The sequence below is a fragment of the Schistocerca gregaria genome, chromosome 1 (assembly GCF_023897955.1).
Source record: "Schistocerca gregaria isolate iqSchGreg1 chromosome 1, iqSchGreg1.2, whole genome shotgun sequence".
Lineage (NCBI taxonomy): Eukaryota > Metazoa > Arthropoda > Insecta > Orthoptera > Acrididae > Schistocerca > Schistocerca gregaria.
Window position 1 is genome coordinate 1,040,753,558 of NC_064920.1, and position 18,918 is coordinate 1,040,772,475.

Below are 18,918 nucleotides of genomic sequence, written 5' to 3' on the forward strand. Positions count from 1 at the left end.
CAAGTGAGCAGGTCTTGATGAAACAGCAACAAACAAATCTGTTACAGGCATCCAGATATTCACGACGAAGTTAGAAATATTATTACGTATATTGTTAGGTATATAAATTATTATGACGGTCCGTGCTGCCAGTATATTCCACATCCGTTGTGAAAAACCGCTTCGCTATGGGGTAGGCTTGGTGTAGGAGGGCCTTCTGATCCTTTTCCAAGTGAATCTTGCAGGGTCATTTACGCACACAGTCACTGTCTAATCACACCTGCACACATGTACGGTTACAGTATACAGTGCGACCTCAAGAGAAGACCGGGAATTGTGGGAATATATTATTGATCAGCTGAATCACATTTCCGCATTTATGTTAATAGTGGACAGTGCTGCGTTCGTAGAAGCAGGAAAACGCGTGTGAGCTGTTCTTAAGATAATTAAATTACTTGGAAATCTGTCCTTTAGTTTACGTGACTGGTATTTTCAATAAGAACGGTGTTTTTCTGCTAGACAACTATCAGCTCCGCCGTCTAACATGGTAATTCTCGTGTTCACAGGGCTACACCAATAGCTATCCCAAACATTCAGGAGCACCGCAAATCTGGACCGTGCAGCAATGTCCCTGCATGTGAAACGCAATGGTTCAAATGGCTCTGAGCACTATGGGACTTAACTACTGTGGTCATCAGTCCCCTAGAACTTAGAACTACTTAAACCTAACTAACCTAAGAACATCACACACATCCATGACCGAGGCAGGATTCGAATCTGCGACCGTAGCGGTCGCGCGGTTCCAGATTGTAGCGCCCAGAACCGCTCGGCCACCCCGGCCGGCTGAAACGCAATGAACAGCTTCAAGACACATAGCAGAACGAGCAAAATGTCTGCTACAGAGTCCATGTAACACGGAAAAACTTCTCCCACATTCCTCCTTATTGAGTTCTTGTCACAAGAGGTCGCACCTGTTATCTAGTCTAGAACAGATGATGCCCGCAATTAGAATAGAAGTGAACTTTCTTAATAATTTATGACACGCAAGAAATGGGCAGCGAATATAACATATGCAAAACAATCGTGCTTTTTTGCTAATAACAAGCACAACGCTCTGTTCGAGGCACTGCATGATTTGCCATGAAAAAGTATTCTTTTATGAGTAGCTTCGCCCATTTGTCTATTATATTATATGTCCCTGGCATTATTAAATGCTTTTACGAATATTAGCGCAGTTTTATTGAGCAGACGTTGCGACGGACGGTCGTCGTCGTCATCTTGCTCAGCGAAGTAAACTTTATTTCGCTAATAATAATATTAATAATTTTGTTAGTTTTCCTTTCACGAAATGTTCCGCAAACTTGCGTTATATTAGTGATGTAAAACGCTGTTGAGTCTACAACAGCAGCTGACACCAAATCGTTTGCAGAACAGCAGCCAATTCTGGACTGTTCGTAGGTGAAAGACCTATGGCATGGAGCCAGTGTTCCATGACATCCCATGTATTCTCGATGAGATTCAAATCTGGGGCCTGTGATGGCCATCTCAGTCTTTGGACCTCCTCCGTATGATCTTAGAAGCGACGTGGGAGCAATGTCGCACCGCTTCAAACACTGCCGAACCGTCAGGATGTTGGAAGGTCAAAATTGGGTGAAGATGGTCCCTCTGCAGCTCTCGGATCATTCAAAGTTCCCTCTAGAACAACTAGGGGGACCATTCCATGCCATAAAAATGCGCCCCAGATCATAATAGACCCACCACCACCGCCGCCTTGGACCATACCTTGGCAGGCGGGATCCATCGATTTATGTGGTCTGCGCCATACTCGGCTCCTCCAATCGGCATAGTACAGTTGAAATCGTGATTCCTCCGACCATATAACGCTACGCCATTATTCTAGTGGCCATCCGTGGTGACTGGCGAAAAATGCGAGCTCTTGTGCCCGATGACGTTAACATTAGTACCTGTGTGCGGCACTGGTTCCCATACCCAAGAACCCATGTTTCTACAAATTGTCCCCTGGGAGACTTGTCTAGCGCGTCCTGTGTTCAACTGAACCGTGATTTATTGCACTGTTGCCCTTCTGCCACTATTGGCAATCCGTCGGAGGTGTCATTGGTCACAGTCATCGAGAGCGGTTGGACGGCTGGTAATTCGTCTGTTGTGGACTGCGAAATACTCATTGAACCATTGTCGATATACCCTGGACAACGTTGAACGTATGAAGCCGAATTCCTGCACCATTGCCGAATCGCAATTCCCATCCATTAGACACCCAGCAACATAACCTGTTCGGGACAGGCGTCAGCTCACGCCGACGTTGCATGTTACACAAATCACTCGCACAACCACTTCTCACTTCTGTATAACTGCAGCTGGCACAGAGGGTGTGTGGCATACACCGCATCTGCCCCACTATTCCATGACATTTGCTAAGTCAGTGTGCTACTGAACAGAGTTGATTGTAGATGTTAACACAAAATTCAATATATCTAATGATGGCTTCATTGTTCACAGATTTTAAGGAATCACTAACAAGGATGCTTAAAAATAAACTTCTAATGGTTAACATTTTTGCTTCGGTATTCTACGTCTTGGGAGCCTCTGGATACGTTAACTTCATAGTCAAGTACATGGAAACACAGTTTCAACAATCTGCAGCGAAAGCTAATGGCGTTGCTGGTGAGTAAAACATACTGTTGGAGTACATAAACGATATGTAAGCTTAGTTTTATTATAGCGTATATGTTAGCAAGGTACTTCAACATGTTGACTGACGTGTGACCACCGACGGTCACAGCAGAGCTTCAGGCCTAAAGGCCGTGTGCCTGGCCAGACAGTGAAACATCCATCACTAAGAGCACGGCAGTCAATGTGTTAATTATTTTTATGAGGACTGGATCCACAGTCTTTATATAATTACGGCCATAAGCGGAATGACTATACTTCATTTTAAACACTATTTCGCATGAAATATCTTTAAGCTGGCAACATTATGCGGCTCACATTTCTTAGAGGCAGGAGATCATCATCCCTGCATAGTTCCTTGGGAGCTGTAACAAGAAAATGTGCTCGAGACTGATTCAGGACACCGTTGTTTTGTGTAGTCATTTGAGCAGAGAAATGTTGCCTTTTGGTTACTGCGCAAAACCACAACAAAGATAATATCATTACGTATGAGCAAGCCATTCAGTTCTATCATTTCAGCAAGATAATGGCAACTGGCGCACAGCAAGAGCTTCTGCTGCTTGTCTTCATGCTTGCCAAACTACACTCCTGGAAATGGAAAAAAGAACACATTGACACCGGTGTGTCAGACCCACCATACTTGCTCCGGACTCTGCGAGAGGGCTGTACAAGCAATGACCACACGCACGGCACAGCGGACACACCAGGAACCGCAGTGTTGGCCGTCGAATGGCGCTAGCTGCGCAGCATTTGTGCACCGCCGCCGTCAGTGTCAGCCAGTTTGCAGTGGCATACGGAGCTCCATCGCAGTCTTTAACACTGGTAGCATGCCGCGACAGCGTGGACGTGAACCGTATGTGCAGTTGACGGACTTTGAGCGAGGGCGTATAGTGGGCATGTGGGAGGCCGGGTGGACATACCGCCGAATTGCTCAACACGTGGGGCGTGAGGTCTCCACAGTACATCGATGTTGTCGCCAGTGGTCGGCGGAAGGTGCACGTGCCCGTCGACCTGGGACCGGACCGCAGCGACGCACGGATGCACGCCAAGACCGTAGGATCCTACGCAGTGCCGTAGGGGACCGCACCGCCACTTCCCAGCAAATTAGGGACACTGTTGCTCCTGGGGTATCGGCGAGGACCATTCGCAACCGTCTCCATGAAGCTGGGCTACGATCCCGCACACCGTTAGGCCGTCTTCCGCTCACGCCCCAACATCGTGCAGCCCACCTCCAGTGGTGTCGCGACAGGCGTGAATGGAGGGACGAATGGAGACGTGTCGTCTTCAGCGATGAGAGTCGCTTCTGCCTTGGTGCCAATGATGGTCGTATGCGTGTTTGGCGCCGTGCAGGTGAGCGCCACAATCAGGACTGCATACAACCGAGGCACACAGGGCCAACATCTGGCATCATGGTGTGGGGAGCGATCTCCTACACTGGCCGTACACCTCTGGTGATCGTCAAGGGGACACTGAATAGTGCACGGTACATCCAAACCGTCATCGAACCCATCGTTCTACCATTTCTAGACCGGCAAGGTAACTTGCTGTTCCAACAGGACAATGCACGTCCGCATGTATCCCGTACCACCCAACGTGCTCTAGAAGGTGTAAGTCAACTACCCTGGCCAGCAAGATCTCCGGATCTGTCCCCCATTGAGCATGTTTGGGACTGGATGAAGCGTCGTCTCACGCGGTCTGCACGTCCAGCACGAACGCTGGTCCAACTGAGGCGCCAGGTGGAAATGGCATGGCAAGCCGTTCCACAGGACTACATCCAGCATCTCTACGATCGTCTCCATTTGAGAATAGCAGCCTGCATTGCTGCGAAATGTGGATATACACTGTAATAGTGCCGACATTGTGCATGCTCTGTTGCCTGTGTCTATGTGCCTGTGGTTCTGTCAGTGTGATCATGTGATGTATCTGACCCCAGGAATGTGTCAATAAAGTTTCCCCTTCCTGGGACAATGAATTCACGGTGTTCTTATTTCAATTTCCAGGAGTGTATATCTTGGCCATCCTCATATCTCCACAATTGGAGAACGCTTGGAGCATCATGAGCAGGGGCCTCCAACTAGCTCGGGGTTTTGATAGTCTAACGCGCCAGTTGGGCAGAATTTGGCGTGATATCTGTCGATCAATGCCAAGCTGAATAACTGTTTGCATATAGACCAGAGGTGGACCAACGAATTAATAGCTTGCTCAATTTGTGAAGGCCTCTCTCTTGAATAAATCATCCATTTTTTCTAAAATTGTAGTCATTTGTTTGTCTGTTCATTTACATCACATCTACCGATTTCTGTCCCATTAGAACAATTCTGTCGTGGTATGTTTTTTTTTCATTTAAAGTTTATTTTTAATGGGCTAACATCAAAACAAAAGCACTAAGAAAACTGAATAGTTATAATTATTTCATGGGCTATTGCATACACAATGTAGAAAAAATGGAGTTAATTTTGTGAAGTGGTAATCCACTTTTACGCAAGGTACTTCTAGTATACTTCTAGACAATACTAGACACTTGGCTCATTTAATGCTTTATTTTTCCATCATTACCTTATTTCCCACCAGAAAGCACTCACAAGGGAACAAATGAACACTACACACAGACCTGCCAAGCAGCTACTGTGCTATCGCATCCATTGAGAGTCTTCTTAAAATCACTACTTCATTCTTCAATAAACTCCACAATTGGCCTCACAAGGCTGAGCGCACTTCATTCTAACCCTCCCTATTAAAGAAAATTTTCTGGCAGTGCCAGGAACTGAATCAAGGATTGTGTGTGGCAGTCAGTCAGGCACTGATGATGATGATGATGATAATGATGATGATTGGTTTGTGGGGAGCTCAACTACACAGTTATCAGTGCCCATGTGCATTCCCAATCTCTACTCAGTCCAATCTAGCCACTTCCATGAACGATGATGGAAAGATTAGAAAAGTTAAAGAGTTTAGCATCCTATCAACATTGTAAGATGAATGTAAGATAGATTTCAAGGCAGAGCATCACAAAGACAAAAAATTTAACAATAAAAATTCATGCCAACCCCTATAGTATGCCCCAACACCATCCCCACACCCCACAATCCCATAAACTCTCTTCTGACATTGTGACTCTAGTTTTCTGTTTTAAACAAACTACTGTTTCATTAATCTAATGGTGTCATAAGGTCATGTATTCATTTTTTTTTTCAATTTTATAATAGGAGTTCTCGGGATAATAGCAATGGCTTCTGGATTTATTGTCTCTGGCTATGTTATTTCTAAATTCCAACCACGAGCTGTCTTGCTCCTTGGGTGGAATGTCATTGTTGGGATTGGATACATAGCAGCAGAAATTATCATGACGTTTGTACGTTGCCCTGGCAACATACCACACAAGATTGGCAGGTGAGTTATTTCATCACATATTTACAGAATGGCATGTGAGTTATTTCATCATATATTTACAGAATAACTTTATACATACACACTTCTTGCACTTTATTATATATCAGCATCCAGAACTAAATTTCTATTCACTTTTTGTTTTGCAGTGAGTGCAGTAATTTTTGTGACTGCACAGGTTTCAAGTATGCACCTCTATGCCATGAAGAGACAAAAGAGGTTTTCTATTCAGCTTGTCAGGCAGGGTGCACATCATTCATTGGTAATGAAACTCACAAGGTAAAAAGATGCATGTAAAATTAGCTATTATCCATGTTTACATCGCGACTCTGCACTAAAATGTCGTTTACTTTTCATCAGATATACAGCAATTGCCATTGCATTGAGGAAGAGCAGGTTGTGCTTGTATCTGGGCTCTGCAGTGTCGACTGTAGCCACATGCTTGGGATTTTTATTGCATTATTGTTCACAATGCACTTTATTGGAAGCACAGGGAAAGTTGGAAACGTGCTTGTTAACTATAGGTAATACAATCCAAAAGTATGGTAATGTTCAAGAGAATATTTTTTTTTAAAACGAATTTTAGTACCAACTTATTTTCATGATAATTGTATAGGCAAAACTTCATTGTATAGTAATGTAACATATTTTATAGTTGATGCCATAATAAATTTTTCAGGTGTGTTGATGCCAAAGACAAACCACTTGCTTCTGCTCTCACTCTTCTGTTAGTTAGCCTTCTAGCATTTATACCCGGACCAATTCTTTTTGGAGCAATCATAGGTAAGTTTGACAAAATACAATTTTACAATTTTTATACCCATTACTCTATCTCATTTCACAAATTTTGTCTAAAAAGAAGATTTATTTTTTATAATTTTAAACTGCATTGTACAGAAAAATTAGCCATCATTAACTAAAACAATTGCCATTTGCTGTTCAGTTAATAGTAGCACAAAATTACTGCTGAGACTGAATTGCAAATAAATGTAGAAAATGTTACAGCTATTGTTCTAAGTAAAGATAGGCTATGGCAATACTGTTTATGAAATACAAAATATGACAGACAAACTCAAACAATGGAAAGCCCTCAATCCTGGATGGAATGACAACATTATGGAAAGCATAGACTGCTACTCACCACATAGAGGAGATGGTGCACCACAGAGAGGCACAATGAAAAATATTAAGCTTTTGGACAAAGTCCTCCTTCCAAAATAGAAAAAAAACACACATATTTAAATATAATGCTGCTCACATTAGACACACTAGCAATCAGGATCAAGTTCCAGAGGAACAGCGTCATAAGTATTGCTATTGTCATGCAAATAACAGTGCATAATGTGTTGGCAATATTGAAATAAAGGCAAAAGTAAATGTCAAAACTGTGTGAAAATATTCCTCAGTACTAATTAATTTGTTAATTACATGTTCCATAATGCATTTCAACAGTGCACTCACTGACATGGAATAAATTAACACATAGGCTATTACTTCGTATTTAATTATGCCTCCATAATAGACAATTACAGATGAGTTCACAAAATTGAAAAAAGTAATGCAATAAGAAATTATATAGTCTTTTATGTACAAGTTGTAGTTCAAGGTAGAAGCTTTCTTTGCTTATTTTAAAATTTAGTTTTCTTACCTTCAGGTAAATATAGAAAATTTTTGTGACAACATTATTCACCCCTTTACATACTGAAGTCAATTTTAATTAAATATAATACAGGTCATTTTCTGATAATATTGTAATTAGGGAGATAATTTTTCTTTTTGAATCACATAGGTTTATTTACAACATATTTCATGAGAGTACATATGTACTGTGATTCTGTAGTTAAAATACCAGACTCCTTCAACTATTGTACATATGATGATTATGAGTGAGCATCATTTATTACTGTGACACCATGTTTTGTGCAATGAAATTTTATTTCTTAAAGATGAGATATTGCAGAATACAACTGCACTGGACATCACTAAGTTAAAGTACGCAAAGTATGTCAACATACTGATTTGTTTCTCTTTGAGACTTGCAGTGATACAAAGTGCAAAAGTTTCTGGTATTAGCTGTTTAAGAAACTACAGAACATTGTCATATTGACCCATATGTTTAAATTTGTGTCAAAGTGCACACCTGAAAGTTTTCAGAATTCTGCCTTACTCGCTAACACTTATCCAAGCTTATTAACATTTTGCCCTTTTAATATTCTACTTTCTTCATGAAACTTTCAGCAGATTAAAACTGTGTGCCAGACCAGGACTTGCAACTGGGACATGTGAAGCTTGGAAAGTGGGTGAGAGGTACTGCCAAAAGTGAAGCTGTAAGGGCTGGTCAAGTCGTGCTTCAATAACCGAGTCTGTAGAGCACTTGCCTACAAAAGACAAGGTTTCAGGTTTCAGTCCAGCACACTGTTTTAATGTGCTGAGAAGTTTCAAATCAGTGTTCGGCCTGCTGCAGATTGAAAATTCATCATGTGTGGTGCTTTATTATAACTATTATTGTTACTGTATTACAACGTCTGTTATTAATGAGATATGCCATTTGCATAAAACCAGTTATTAATCATTTTACATACATTATTTACAATTTTCTCTGCTGGTATAGGCATTTCAAAACCATTCATTAATTGGATTAATTATCATAAAGCACTTTTTGATTCACATTTCTTTTCTACAGTCTCCACACAGACAAAATTAAAAGCCTGACTTAATTAAATATTATGTAAGTTTTCAAGCTAGGCTAATGTTTCACTATCAGTTTAGCAGAGAATGTCTCTCTCATCAATTTCCTATGTAAGACACTGCATTTTCATGATCAGCATGTTATGATCAAGGGGGTCAGAAAGGAACCAAAAATATTTAAAGTAAAAAAGTACTGTCAAACCTTAGATGTAGCAAAGAGCCACGTAGTGAAAGTGGTGTTCTTAAAACTGAATGGGTACAGTGGCTAAGTATCTTTGAAATTTAGAAATGACAACGCAGTCAATGTGTAGCAATTGAAGCTCCATGCAAAAAATAGAAAAAAAATGGACACAGGCAAATTTGTTCCAGGAGACTTTCATCTCTGATATTAAATATTTTACATATATAATATATATGACAAAGGACAACTGTATCAACTAAAACACACAGCTGAAAGTAAAGGCAATAATAAATACTCAGTGTCTAGCAGATACCGTACAGAACAAAAATAGATCTTGTGATACATAATTTGCTATTCCAACAAGTCAGATAGCTTGAACAACGAAGTACAAAGTACTGCTTCTTGAAATCTTTTCTCTAGTTGGAAATACTTGTTGCCAAAAATTCATCCAGTGTTGGTGACTATATCCAACTGAACGCCTGACAAGAAATGCAGATTATCATTTTGTTTTTTAAAGGCAGTAATCTGTTTTACAGTACTGAGTTTCACCATATACAGTCACTTGTATTTACAGCAAGAATAACCAAAAAAATTTAACATGACACTTAAGCTCCTATATAAACACATTTTCAGTTTTAATTTCATAAGAAGCTTCAGACATTTCAAATATCTTGAAAGCTTGTGCATGCCAATAATAAGTAATCTGAAAGCTGCACTGTCTGATATTTTAATGGTCATCAGACTGTGCACTTTACCTTGTTGAATTAATCGAACAGATGGAGAGTGGCACATTTCATCACAGGATCATTTAGGAGGAGGAAGAGAATAGTGTTGGACAACTTGTCAACAACGAAGTCATTAAAGATTGAAGCACAAGCTTGGATTAGGGTGTAATGGAGAAGGAAAGCGGCAGTGCCCTTTCAAAGGACGAATCCCAGTATTTGCCTTAAATGATTTAGGGAAAACACAGAAAACCTAAGTCAGGATGGCAGGACACAGGATCATTTAGTAGTCATGAGAGAGTTACGGATATGATCAACAGACCCTACTGGCAGACACTACAAAAGAGTCGTAGAGTATCTTAAAGTGGTTGCTGTTGAAATTCTAAGAGCGTGCATTCCAAGAAGAGACAAGCAACATTTTACTCTCTAACAGATACAGCTCACAAAATGACTACAGTGAGAAAATCAGAGAAATTAGTGGGGCTCACCAACAATTATTCTTCACAAGGACCATTCATGAATGGAACAAGTATTGAAGAGGTAGGGGGTAGGAAGGTAGTGGTAATAAAAGTAAGATCACTTGCAGAGTATTGATACAGATAATTGGGAAAATTCTTCTCAATTAAATAATCACTCCATTCATTACAAAGGTAGCACATTTTATTACTACAACCTCATGCAATCCTTCAGTTGCAAGATTTTTCATGCATACACCATATTTGACTGAAAACATAGGAAGCAACAATGCTAAGAACCAATAAAACATTGTGTTTTGCCTCACACTGAAGCTTATCAGGCAGCTCTCACCTTGGATATTTCTGAAACTCATGTTTGTAATTACATCAGTCATCTTCATACTGTCTACAGCAGAATTTAAAAAAGGATTCAGGCGACAACAACAAAAAATTTGAAAGTGAAAACCTATATGATACACACTGTGTATCACAGTGACACCACGTTTCATTCAGCATTAATTAAGAAAAGCAATGGAAGCACACTGCTGAGGTGTGTGTGTGTGTGTGTGTGTGTGTGTGTGTGTGTGTGTGTGTGTGTGTGTGTGTGTGTCCAAGAAAGGACATTGGATAAAAGCACAGTGATAATTTCAATTTCGTTTCTGAGCCAACCAACCTAATTGAGTAATTAGCATACAATATTCACTTAATTAATAGGCTGTTTTGGCATAGGCTCTTTTGGGCATTTTCTGTAACTGTATTCATTTCTGCAACTTTCTTGCACTGTGCTACTTCTAGTACAAAACATATTGTCATTGTTACCATCCAAATTTTTTAATAAGGTATACAGGGTTAACGTTAATCAAACCGACAAATTGCAGGGGCAAATTCTTGACTGAAAATTGAGGAAGAAAGCTCCAATGAAAATGTGTCCAGAAGTGGACAGCATGCATGCAACGACAACAAATCATACTGGAAAGAAGTACAGAGCTGCATTGCATCCACATCACAACAGATGTTCAAAGTGGCAGTTGTCATGCAGGATACACATAATCATACTTTGGCTTACATCATGTTGGTGGGCCACTTGCCTGGAGGGTGTAGGAGGATTCATCTCAATATCCTGTAGAACACGGTGCTCAAAAACTAGTGTTCGCACAGTCCACCACTTTCCTGCATGTATGTCTATCTGAAAGGACCCATGGTCACACTAATGCCCATAAAGGGCTTGAAATGTTGTGTGTAGTTGTTGGTGACTGCAAGGGAACCCGATTTGGTGTAGCCGTGCTCCCTCTCAACCACTTCAATCTGCTTGGTCGTCACAAACACCTTCTTGTCATGTCTCTGGCACATGAATATCAGGCCATTCTGTTGCCGATAGTACACTGCATCAATCACACAGCCTACAACACACAAGGAATACCCGGCACACGGTCAGAGGAACTTTCATTCGTCAGCATGCTCTACCATGGCAATAAAGAATTTCCGGATACATGTTCATGGGAACCTTTTTCCTCAATTTCCAGTGAGGAAGCTGCCCCCTGCAGTTTGACAGTTTTGTTAATGTTCACCTTGTATTTGTGCTGTTCCACTCATTTTTGTTTTCTTTTGCTTCCTAAGATAATGCATCCTTAAACAAGCTAAACCACATCCAGAGTATATACAGTTGCACAGTGTTCATACCTACTTAGATGTTAATGAATGAGAATTTCCACTAATAGCTCTACGGATAATCTTATAATCACAGAATCACTTGATACCAGTCTATTTGAATTTTACAGATTCCTCCTGCCTTGAATGGGACATAAGCTGTGGGAAAAGAGGAAATTGCTGGCTCTATGATCAAGATAAGTTCAGACATTACATAAATGGAACTGCTGCAGGTATGTACAAAACTTCATTTCCATATTTATATAATTGCTTTGGTGCAATGTCATGGATTATGTTACTTTTCCTCAAATTAATCTAACAAAGAGCCAAAATTAAGTGGATATATTCAGGAAAACAATTTAGTGCACTTCTGCATATAAAAGAACCATAAGTAAAATAAGAGGCAGGGTCAGAGGCAAGGAAAATTAAACATCAGGTTATTGGGAGGGGGGAGGGGGGAGGGGAAGGGGAAGAGAATAAAAGCAGGAGAAAGAGACTGGGAAAGGGATAGAGGCAGTTGAAGGACAGAAAGAAACAGATATTCATAAGGCTTGTACAACTAAAAGATATGCCGAGCAACATATAACTATGAAATTAGTGTCAACAAAAGTTGCAGCAACTCTGATATATCATAATACTTCATCCATAAATGGTCTTGCCTGTAATTGAAGAGGATGTGGCAACATTTCATCATCATCATCATCATCATCATCATCATCATCATCATCATTTAAGACTGATAATGCTTTTCAGCGTTCAGTCTGGAGCATAGTCCCCCTTATAAAATTCCTCCATGATCCCCTATTCAGTGTTAACATTGGTGCCTCTTCTGATATTAAGCCTATTACTTAAAATCGTTCTGAACAGAATCCAGGTACCTTCTCCTTGGTCTAACCCGACTCCTCCTACCCTCTACTGCTGAACACATGAGTCTCTTGGGTAACCTTGCTTCTCCCATGCGTGTAACATGACCCCACCATCTACTCCTGTTGACCCTGACTGCTACATCTATAGAGTTCATTCCCAGTTTTCCTTTGACTTCCTCATTGTGCACACCCTCCTGCCATTGATCCCATCTACTAGTACCTGCAATCACCCTAGCTACTTTCATATCCGTAACCTCAACCTTATTGATAAGGTAACCTGAATCCACCCAGCTTTTGCTTCCATACAACAAAGTTGGTTGAAAGATAGAACGGTGCACAGATAACTTAGTCTTGGTACTGACTTCCTTCTTGCAGAAGAGAGTAGATTGTAGCTGAGCACTCACTGCATTAGCTTTGCTACACCTCGCTTCCAGTTCTTTCACTATGTTGCAATCCTGTGAGAATATGCATGCTAAGTAGTTGAAACTGTCCACCTGTTCTAACTTTGTTCCTCCTATTTGGCACTCAATCCGTTTATATCTCTTTCCCACTGACATTACTTTTGTTTTGGAGATGCTAATCTTAATACCGTAGTCCTTACATTTCTGATCTAGCTCTGAAATATTACTTTGCAAATTTTCAACAGAATCTGCCATCACAACTATGTCATCCGCATATGCGAGACTGCTTATTTTGTGTTCACCTATCTTAATCTCACCCAGCCAGTCTATTGTTTACAATATATGATCCATAAATAATATGAACAACAGTGGAGACAGGTTGCAGCCTTGTCTTACCCCTGATACTACTCTGAACCATGAACTCAATTTACCGCCAACTCTAACTGCTGCCTCACTATATATGTAAAGACCTTTAATTGCTTCCAAAAGTTTGCCTAGTATTCCATAATCACGTAGAACAGACAATAACTTCCTCCTAGGAACCCAGTCATATGCCTTTTCTAGATCTATAAAACATAGATACAATTCCCTGTTCCACTCGTAACACTTCTCCATTATTTGCTGTAAGCTAAAGTCCTGGGGTCCTGACAACCTCTAAGAGTCCTAAACCCACACTGATTTTCATCCAATTTGTCCTCAACTAATACTCGCACTTTCCTTTCAACAGTGCCTGAGAAGATTTTACCCACAACACTGATCAAAGAGATACCTCTGTAGTTGTTACAATCTTTTCTGTTTCCATGTTTAAAGATTGGTGTGATTACTGCTTTCGTCCAGTCTGATGGAACCTGTCCCGACTCCCTCGCCATTTCAATTATCCTATGTAGCCATTTAAGATCTGACATTCCACTGCATTTGATGAGTTCCGACTTAATTTCATCCACCCTAGCCGCTTTATTACACTGCAATCTACTGACCATTTTGTCCACTTCCTCAAATGTGATACTATTTCCATCATCATTCCTGTCCCATTGTACATCGAAATCTGAAACATTACTGATCATATTTTCACCTACATTGAGCAACTCTTCAAAACATTCTCTCCATCTGCCCAAGGCATCAACAGGATTCATCAGCAGTTTTCCTGACCTGTCCAAAATACTTGTCATTTCCTTCTTACCTCCCTTTTGAAGACTGCTAATTACACTCCAGAATGGTTTTCCAGCAGCTTGACCCAAGGTCTCCAACCTGTTTCCAAAGTCTTCCCAAGATTTCTTCTTGGATGCTGTAATTATCTGTTTGGCTTTGTTTCTTTCTTCAACATAACTTTCTCTGTCTACCTGAGTTCTAATATGTAGCCATTTTTGATACGCCTTCTTTTTCCTTTTAATGGCTGCCTTGACTGTGTCATTCCACCAAGCTGTTTGCTTCATCCTACCTTTACACACTACTGTTCCAAGACATTCTTTGGCCACTTCTAGTACTGTGTCCCTGTACCTTGTCCATTCCTTTTCCAGTGACTGCAATTGACTACATTCAACTAACTGGTACCTTTCTGAGATCACTGTTATGTACTTGTGTCTGATTTCCTTATCCTGAAGTTTCTCCACTCTTATCCTCCCACACATGGACCTGACCCCCTGCACTTTTGGCCTCACAATGCCAATTTCACTACAGATTAAATAGTGATCAGTGTCGTCAAAGAATCCCCTAAATACACGTGTGTCCCTCACAGCTTTCCTGAATTTCTGATCTGTTATTATACAGTCAATGGTAGATCTGGTTCCCCTGCCTTCCCAAGTATACCGGTGAATGTTCTTATGTTTAAAAAAGGGGTTTGTGATTACTAAGCCCATACTGGCACAGAAATCCAAGAGATGTTTCCCATTCCTGTTGGCCTCCATATCCTCTCCAAATTTACCCATAACCTTTTCATACCCTTCTGTTCGATTTCCAACCCTGGCATTAAAAGCACCAATGAGCAGAACACTGTCCTTGCCCTTTACTCTAACAACTACATCACTTAGTGCGTCATAAAAACTATCCATCTTATCTTGATCTGTCCCTTCACAATGTGAATATACTGACACAATCCTAATTTTCTTGCTAGACACTGTCAAATCTATCCACATCAGTCGTTCGCTTACATACCTTATTGCAACTACACTGGGTTCCATTTCTTTCCTGATGAAAAGCCCTACACCCCATTGTGCTATTCCTGCTTTGACTCCTGACAAGTAGACCTTGTATTCTCCAACTTCCTCCTCTTTCTCACCCCTTACCCGAATGTCACTAACAGCTAAAACGTCCAACCCCATCTTACTTGCAGCCTCTGCCAGCTCTACCTTCTTCCCAGAGTAGCCCCCATTGATATTAATAGCTCCCCATCTCGTTACCATTCATTTACAGAGTCGTATCTTAGGAGTCCCTGGTTTGTCAATTAGAGGTGGGACTCCGTCACCTCCAAAGGTCCAAGGCATTTTGCTCTGATTGTTGCCAGCATCATATTTATAGTACCAGGGAAGCAGGTTGCTAGCCTTACTTGCCCCGGGTCCCATTGAGTTTTATCCCTAATGGTTGAGGGACTAACCCGTGGATTTGGTAGTCTTTGCCATCTGAGCAGAAAGGTGTCCACAACTCGAAATATGTCTGAGATGCCCGCCTTATTCCAAAGTAACTTGTATCCCGACTGTCAGGACCACTTACTTGGCCACTCATGCATGAACATTTTTGATTAGATAATTACCAATACACTCCACCTTATTGGAATGTCGTCTTCTCAAACCTTCTTGTGAAAGATAACTGCATCTGTCTCCTAACTAATATTTTTTTCACTCTAAAAGATAGGCACAATCATCATATAGATTCTTCCTGTTTTCATAAATAATTCTACAACTTCAATGGACAATTATATTTTACAGCTGCAGGACCTTTTGAAGCATATAAAATTATCCTTTTGTGTGGTATTTTTCTTAACACTACCGTAAGTGATAAGGTCAAAGGAATGAGGCACCAAGGATTGAAACTGAAATGAAGTCTGTCCTAGCTTTCTGTCTCCAGTCTTTGAATCTGTTCAAGAGAACCCTTTAAAAAGCCTCATACATTTCTATTTTATGAATCTACACCTTATACTGTTAAATAAAACATTAATAATACAGTGGTTTACTGCTCAGTTAATGTTTTCCACATTTCTCTGACAATGTGACTTTGGCCCCTGAAAAGTTTTATATCTACATCTATACCCTGCAAACTACTGTGGCATGCATGGAAGAGGGTACATCCCACTGTACTAGTTATCAGGGTTCTTCCTGGTCCATTTATGAATGGAGTGTGGGAAGAATGATAGTTTGAATGACTTATCATCATGATCTCTAAGTGAGCAATTTATAGATGGTTGTAATAGGTTCTTGGAGTAATCATTTGAAGCTGGTTCTTGAAATTTTGTTAACAGACTTTCTCGGGATAGTTTACATCTATCTTCAAGAGTCTTCCACTGAAGTTCCTTTAGCATCCCTGTGACACTCTCCCATGGATTAAACAAACCTCCTACCACTTGTGCTGCCCTTCTCTATATATGTTCAATAGCCCCTGTTAATCCTATCTGGTACGGGTTGCACACACTTTAGAAATATTCTAGAGCTGGTCAATATGTTAAAATGCTAAGTTTAATTTTGAATCCAATACATGATTTGACCCCTTAAACAACTCAATTTCCAAGCTGTTCCTCAGATCAGAAAGAAGGTAAGGACATATTACTCGCTTAGCAACACACGTAATGAAAACATTACACTGTTTCAAAAATGCTCTAAGTACCTGACAGCTTAATGTAGATGCAAAACACTACAGACAATCTGTTTATCAAGTTGCACTGCTTCAAGGAGTGTCTAACTATTTCTCAGCTGCCAAGTGCCAACAGTGCATGAAATTCCAAGGATAGCACAGTAGTGATAAAACACAAAAAACTGAAAAAATGAAATTTTTGGAGTGATATTTTTTTTAGAGAATTGTTCAGAGTTTGAGAGAACACAGTATTTAAAAAACATAACATCAGCATTTCTTCAGTGGGCAGCATGGCAAATACTGCACTTTTATGTGAAACACACAAATAGAAAAGTGTTTGTGCCATGATTATAATTAAGAAAATCAGAATAACATTCTAACTGAAGATTGAAATACGTATTACAGCAACTGAAGATGGGTGAAAGCCTAAAATTTGCACTGGCATTTTTTTAATTACAATATAGTCAGGACTGAAATCAGAGACTTTATTAATAATTGAAGTAACAGTGCCTCTCAGTTTGTTATCCATCTGGATACCACTTCACTTTAGTGTGCACCCATTGGTCTCTGCTTATGGTACCTTTTTTAGTTGTCTGTAATTGCAAAATGTGAGTTTCTGTATGTTGTTCACTGTCAGGCAATTTTGACCTGTCCCACTATTCTCCTGATTGCGATTAGTATGGATGCATTTGGGTCTTTATCAGTACACTTGTATCACAAAGCATCACAGTTTCTGGAATGTTTCCTATGTTCTGCAACAGTTGGTGGTTTCTGTAACTAACAGCAGTGTGAAGTAATTGTGTATTTTGGCCAAGAAAATTTCATTACAGGTTTCAATGAAAACCATTATTGCTTTACACAACAGAATATTTTTTTAAAAAGTGAATTTCACTTCTGGTTTCAGGCATCATTAGATATTCTAGTTGCAATACTGTCTGCCATACAACATAAGCTACAAATACTAATGTGCTTTCAACATCAATAGCTTTTGCTGTATTTTTGTTACAAAGATTTAATCTTAAAATTTTATTGTAATTTATCATCAAGTAATGAATGAATAATATATGTAAAAATTTCTTCCTTTTCAGTAATAACCATTATGGGTGTCATTCTGGATGCTGTGGTGTGTTACCTTGGTCGTAATATGGAGTTCTATGATCCTGAAGAAATACAGGAGACAAAGAAGCAACAACTTAAAAGTTAACCAGTCAATGAGTGACAGTGATAAAGTGATATGCCCAGCACAGAGAGGACATTTACTTGAACTAAATGATACAGTAAGAATGTGATTTTCACACAACAGTACAAAGAGCTTTGAGGTGGCAGTGTGAAATAAGCATATTCCATATATTTATTGTCTTATCAAGACAAGTCAGTATTATCATAAGGAGAGTGACTATGGAATAGGATCAGTTTGTGGACTTCTCAAACAACTTTCTTGTACAGTATTGTAAAATGTTGTTTATAAGCACTTAGCATATTTATTTCCTTGTAAAATATCTTTGTTTACATAAAAATTGTGTTTGTGTTGTATAAATGATGACAACATGTAAATGCCTATAGTAACATTATGAACTGTATCAGTACAAAAAATCAGTAATAAGGAAAGCATAAAACTAGCAGAGTTTTCCTATCAGATGAACTGCCAAGTACTGACAGCATTCTGGACAGTTCCAGTATTGTAACTGTGTTCCAGATGTGCCTTTTACATTGTTTACTTTACAATATTATGAAACTGTCTCATCTCCAGTTACTGAAGATGTGATTCTTCGAGCTCTACCAAGTGTAAGAGAAAACTTAAATAAATATCTCAAAGTGAAAATATTCTTTTTAACAATTAGATATCACAGACTGATTCAATAATATACAATTCAGACTTAATAAAGCAGCCATAAATGCTTTAATCAACAATGGTCACAACAACCACAGAGTACATGAGGCTGTGTTAAAAAAAGTGAAAGTATACACAAGCAGACATGTGATGTATACAGGTATGAGCAATACATTACAATGAAATAACAACACTACTTCAACTCTTTAACAGAGTAAAAGGAATGTATGACTTAGATTTCAAAATCTGATGGTCATACTCCCATTTTTCAATTATGCTGGAAACCATATGAT

General features: G+C 39.7%; 1 protein-coding gene across 1 annotated transcript in view; it reads left to right on the top strand.

Moving 5' to 3' along the window:
• LOC126279835 (solute carrier organic anion transporter family member 74D) overlaps positions 1 to 18,616 on the top strand; it is a 161,477-nt gene extending 142,861 nt beyond the window's left edge. Inside the window, exons 7-13 of the mRNA XM_049979710.1 lie at positions 2,497 to 2,661; positions 5,874 to 6,057; positions 6,204 to 6,333; positions 6,415 to 6,578; positions 6,734 to 6,837; positions 11,879 to 11,980; positions 17,883 to 18,616. Of these exons, the coding sequence (XP_049835667.1) occupies positions 2,497 to 2,661; positions 5,874 to 6,057; positions 6,204 to 6,333; positions 6,415 to 6,578; positions 6,734 to 6,837; positions 11,879 to 11,980; positions 17,883 to 17,998 (965 nt within the window). The 3' untranslated portion in view covers positions 17,999 to 18,616. The remainder of the gene's footprint in view (positions 1 to 2,496; positions 2,662 to 5,873; positions 6,058 to 6,203; positions 6,334 to 6,414; positions 6,579 to 6,733; positions 6,838 to 11,878; positions 11,981 to 17,882) is intronic.
• Positions 18,617 to 18,918: the final 302 nt, after the last annotated feature.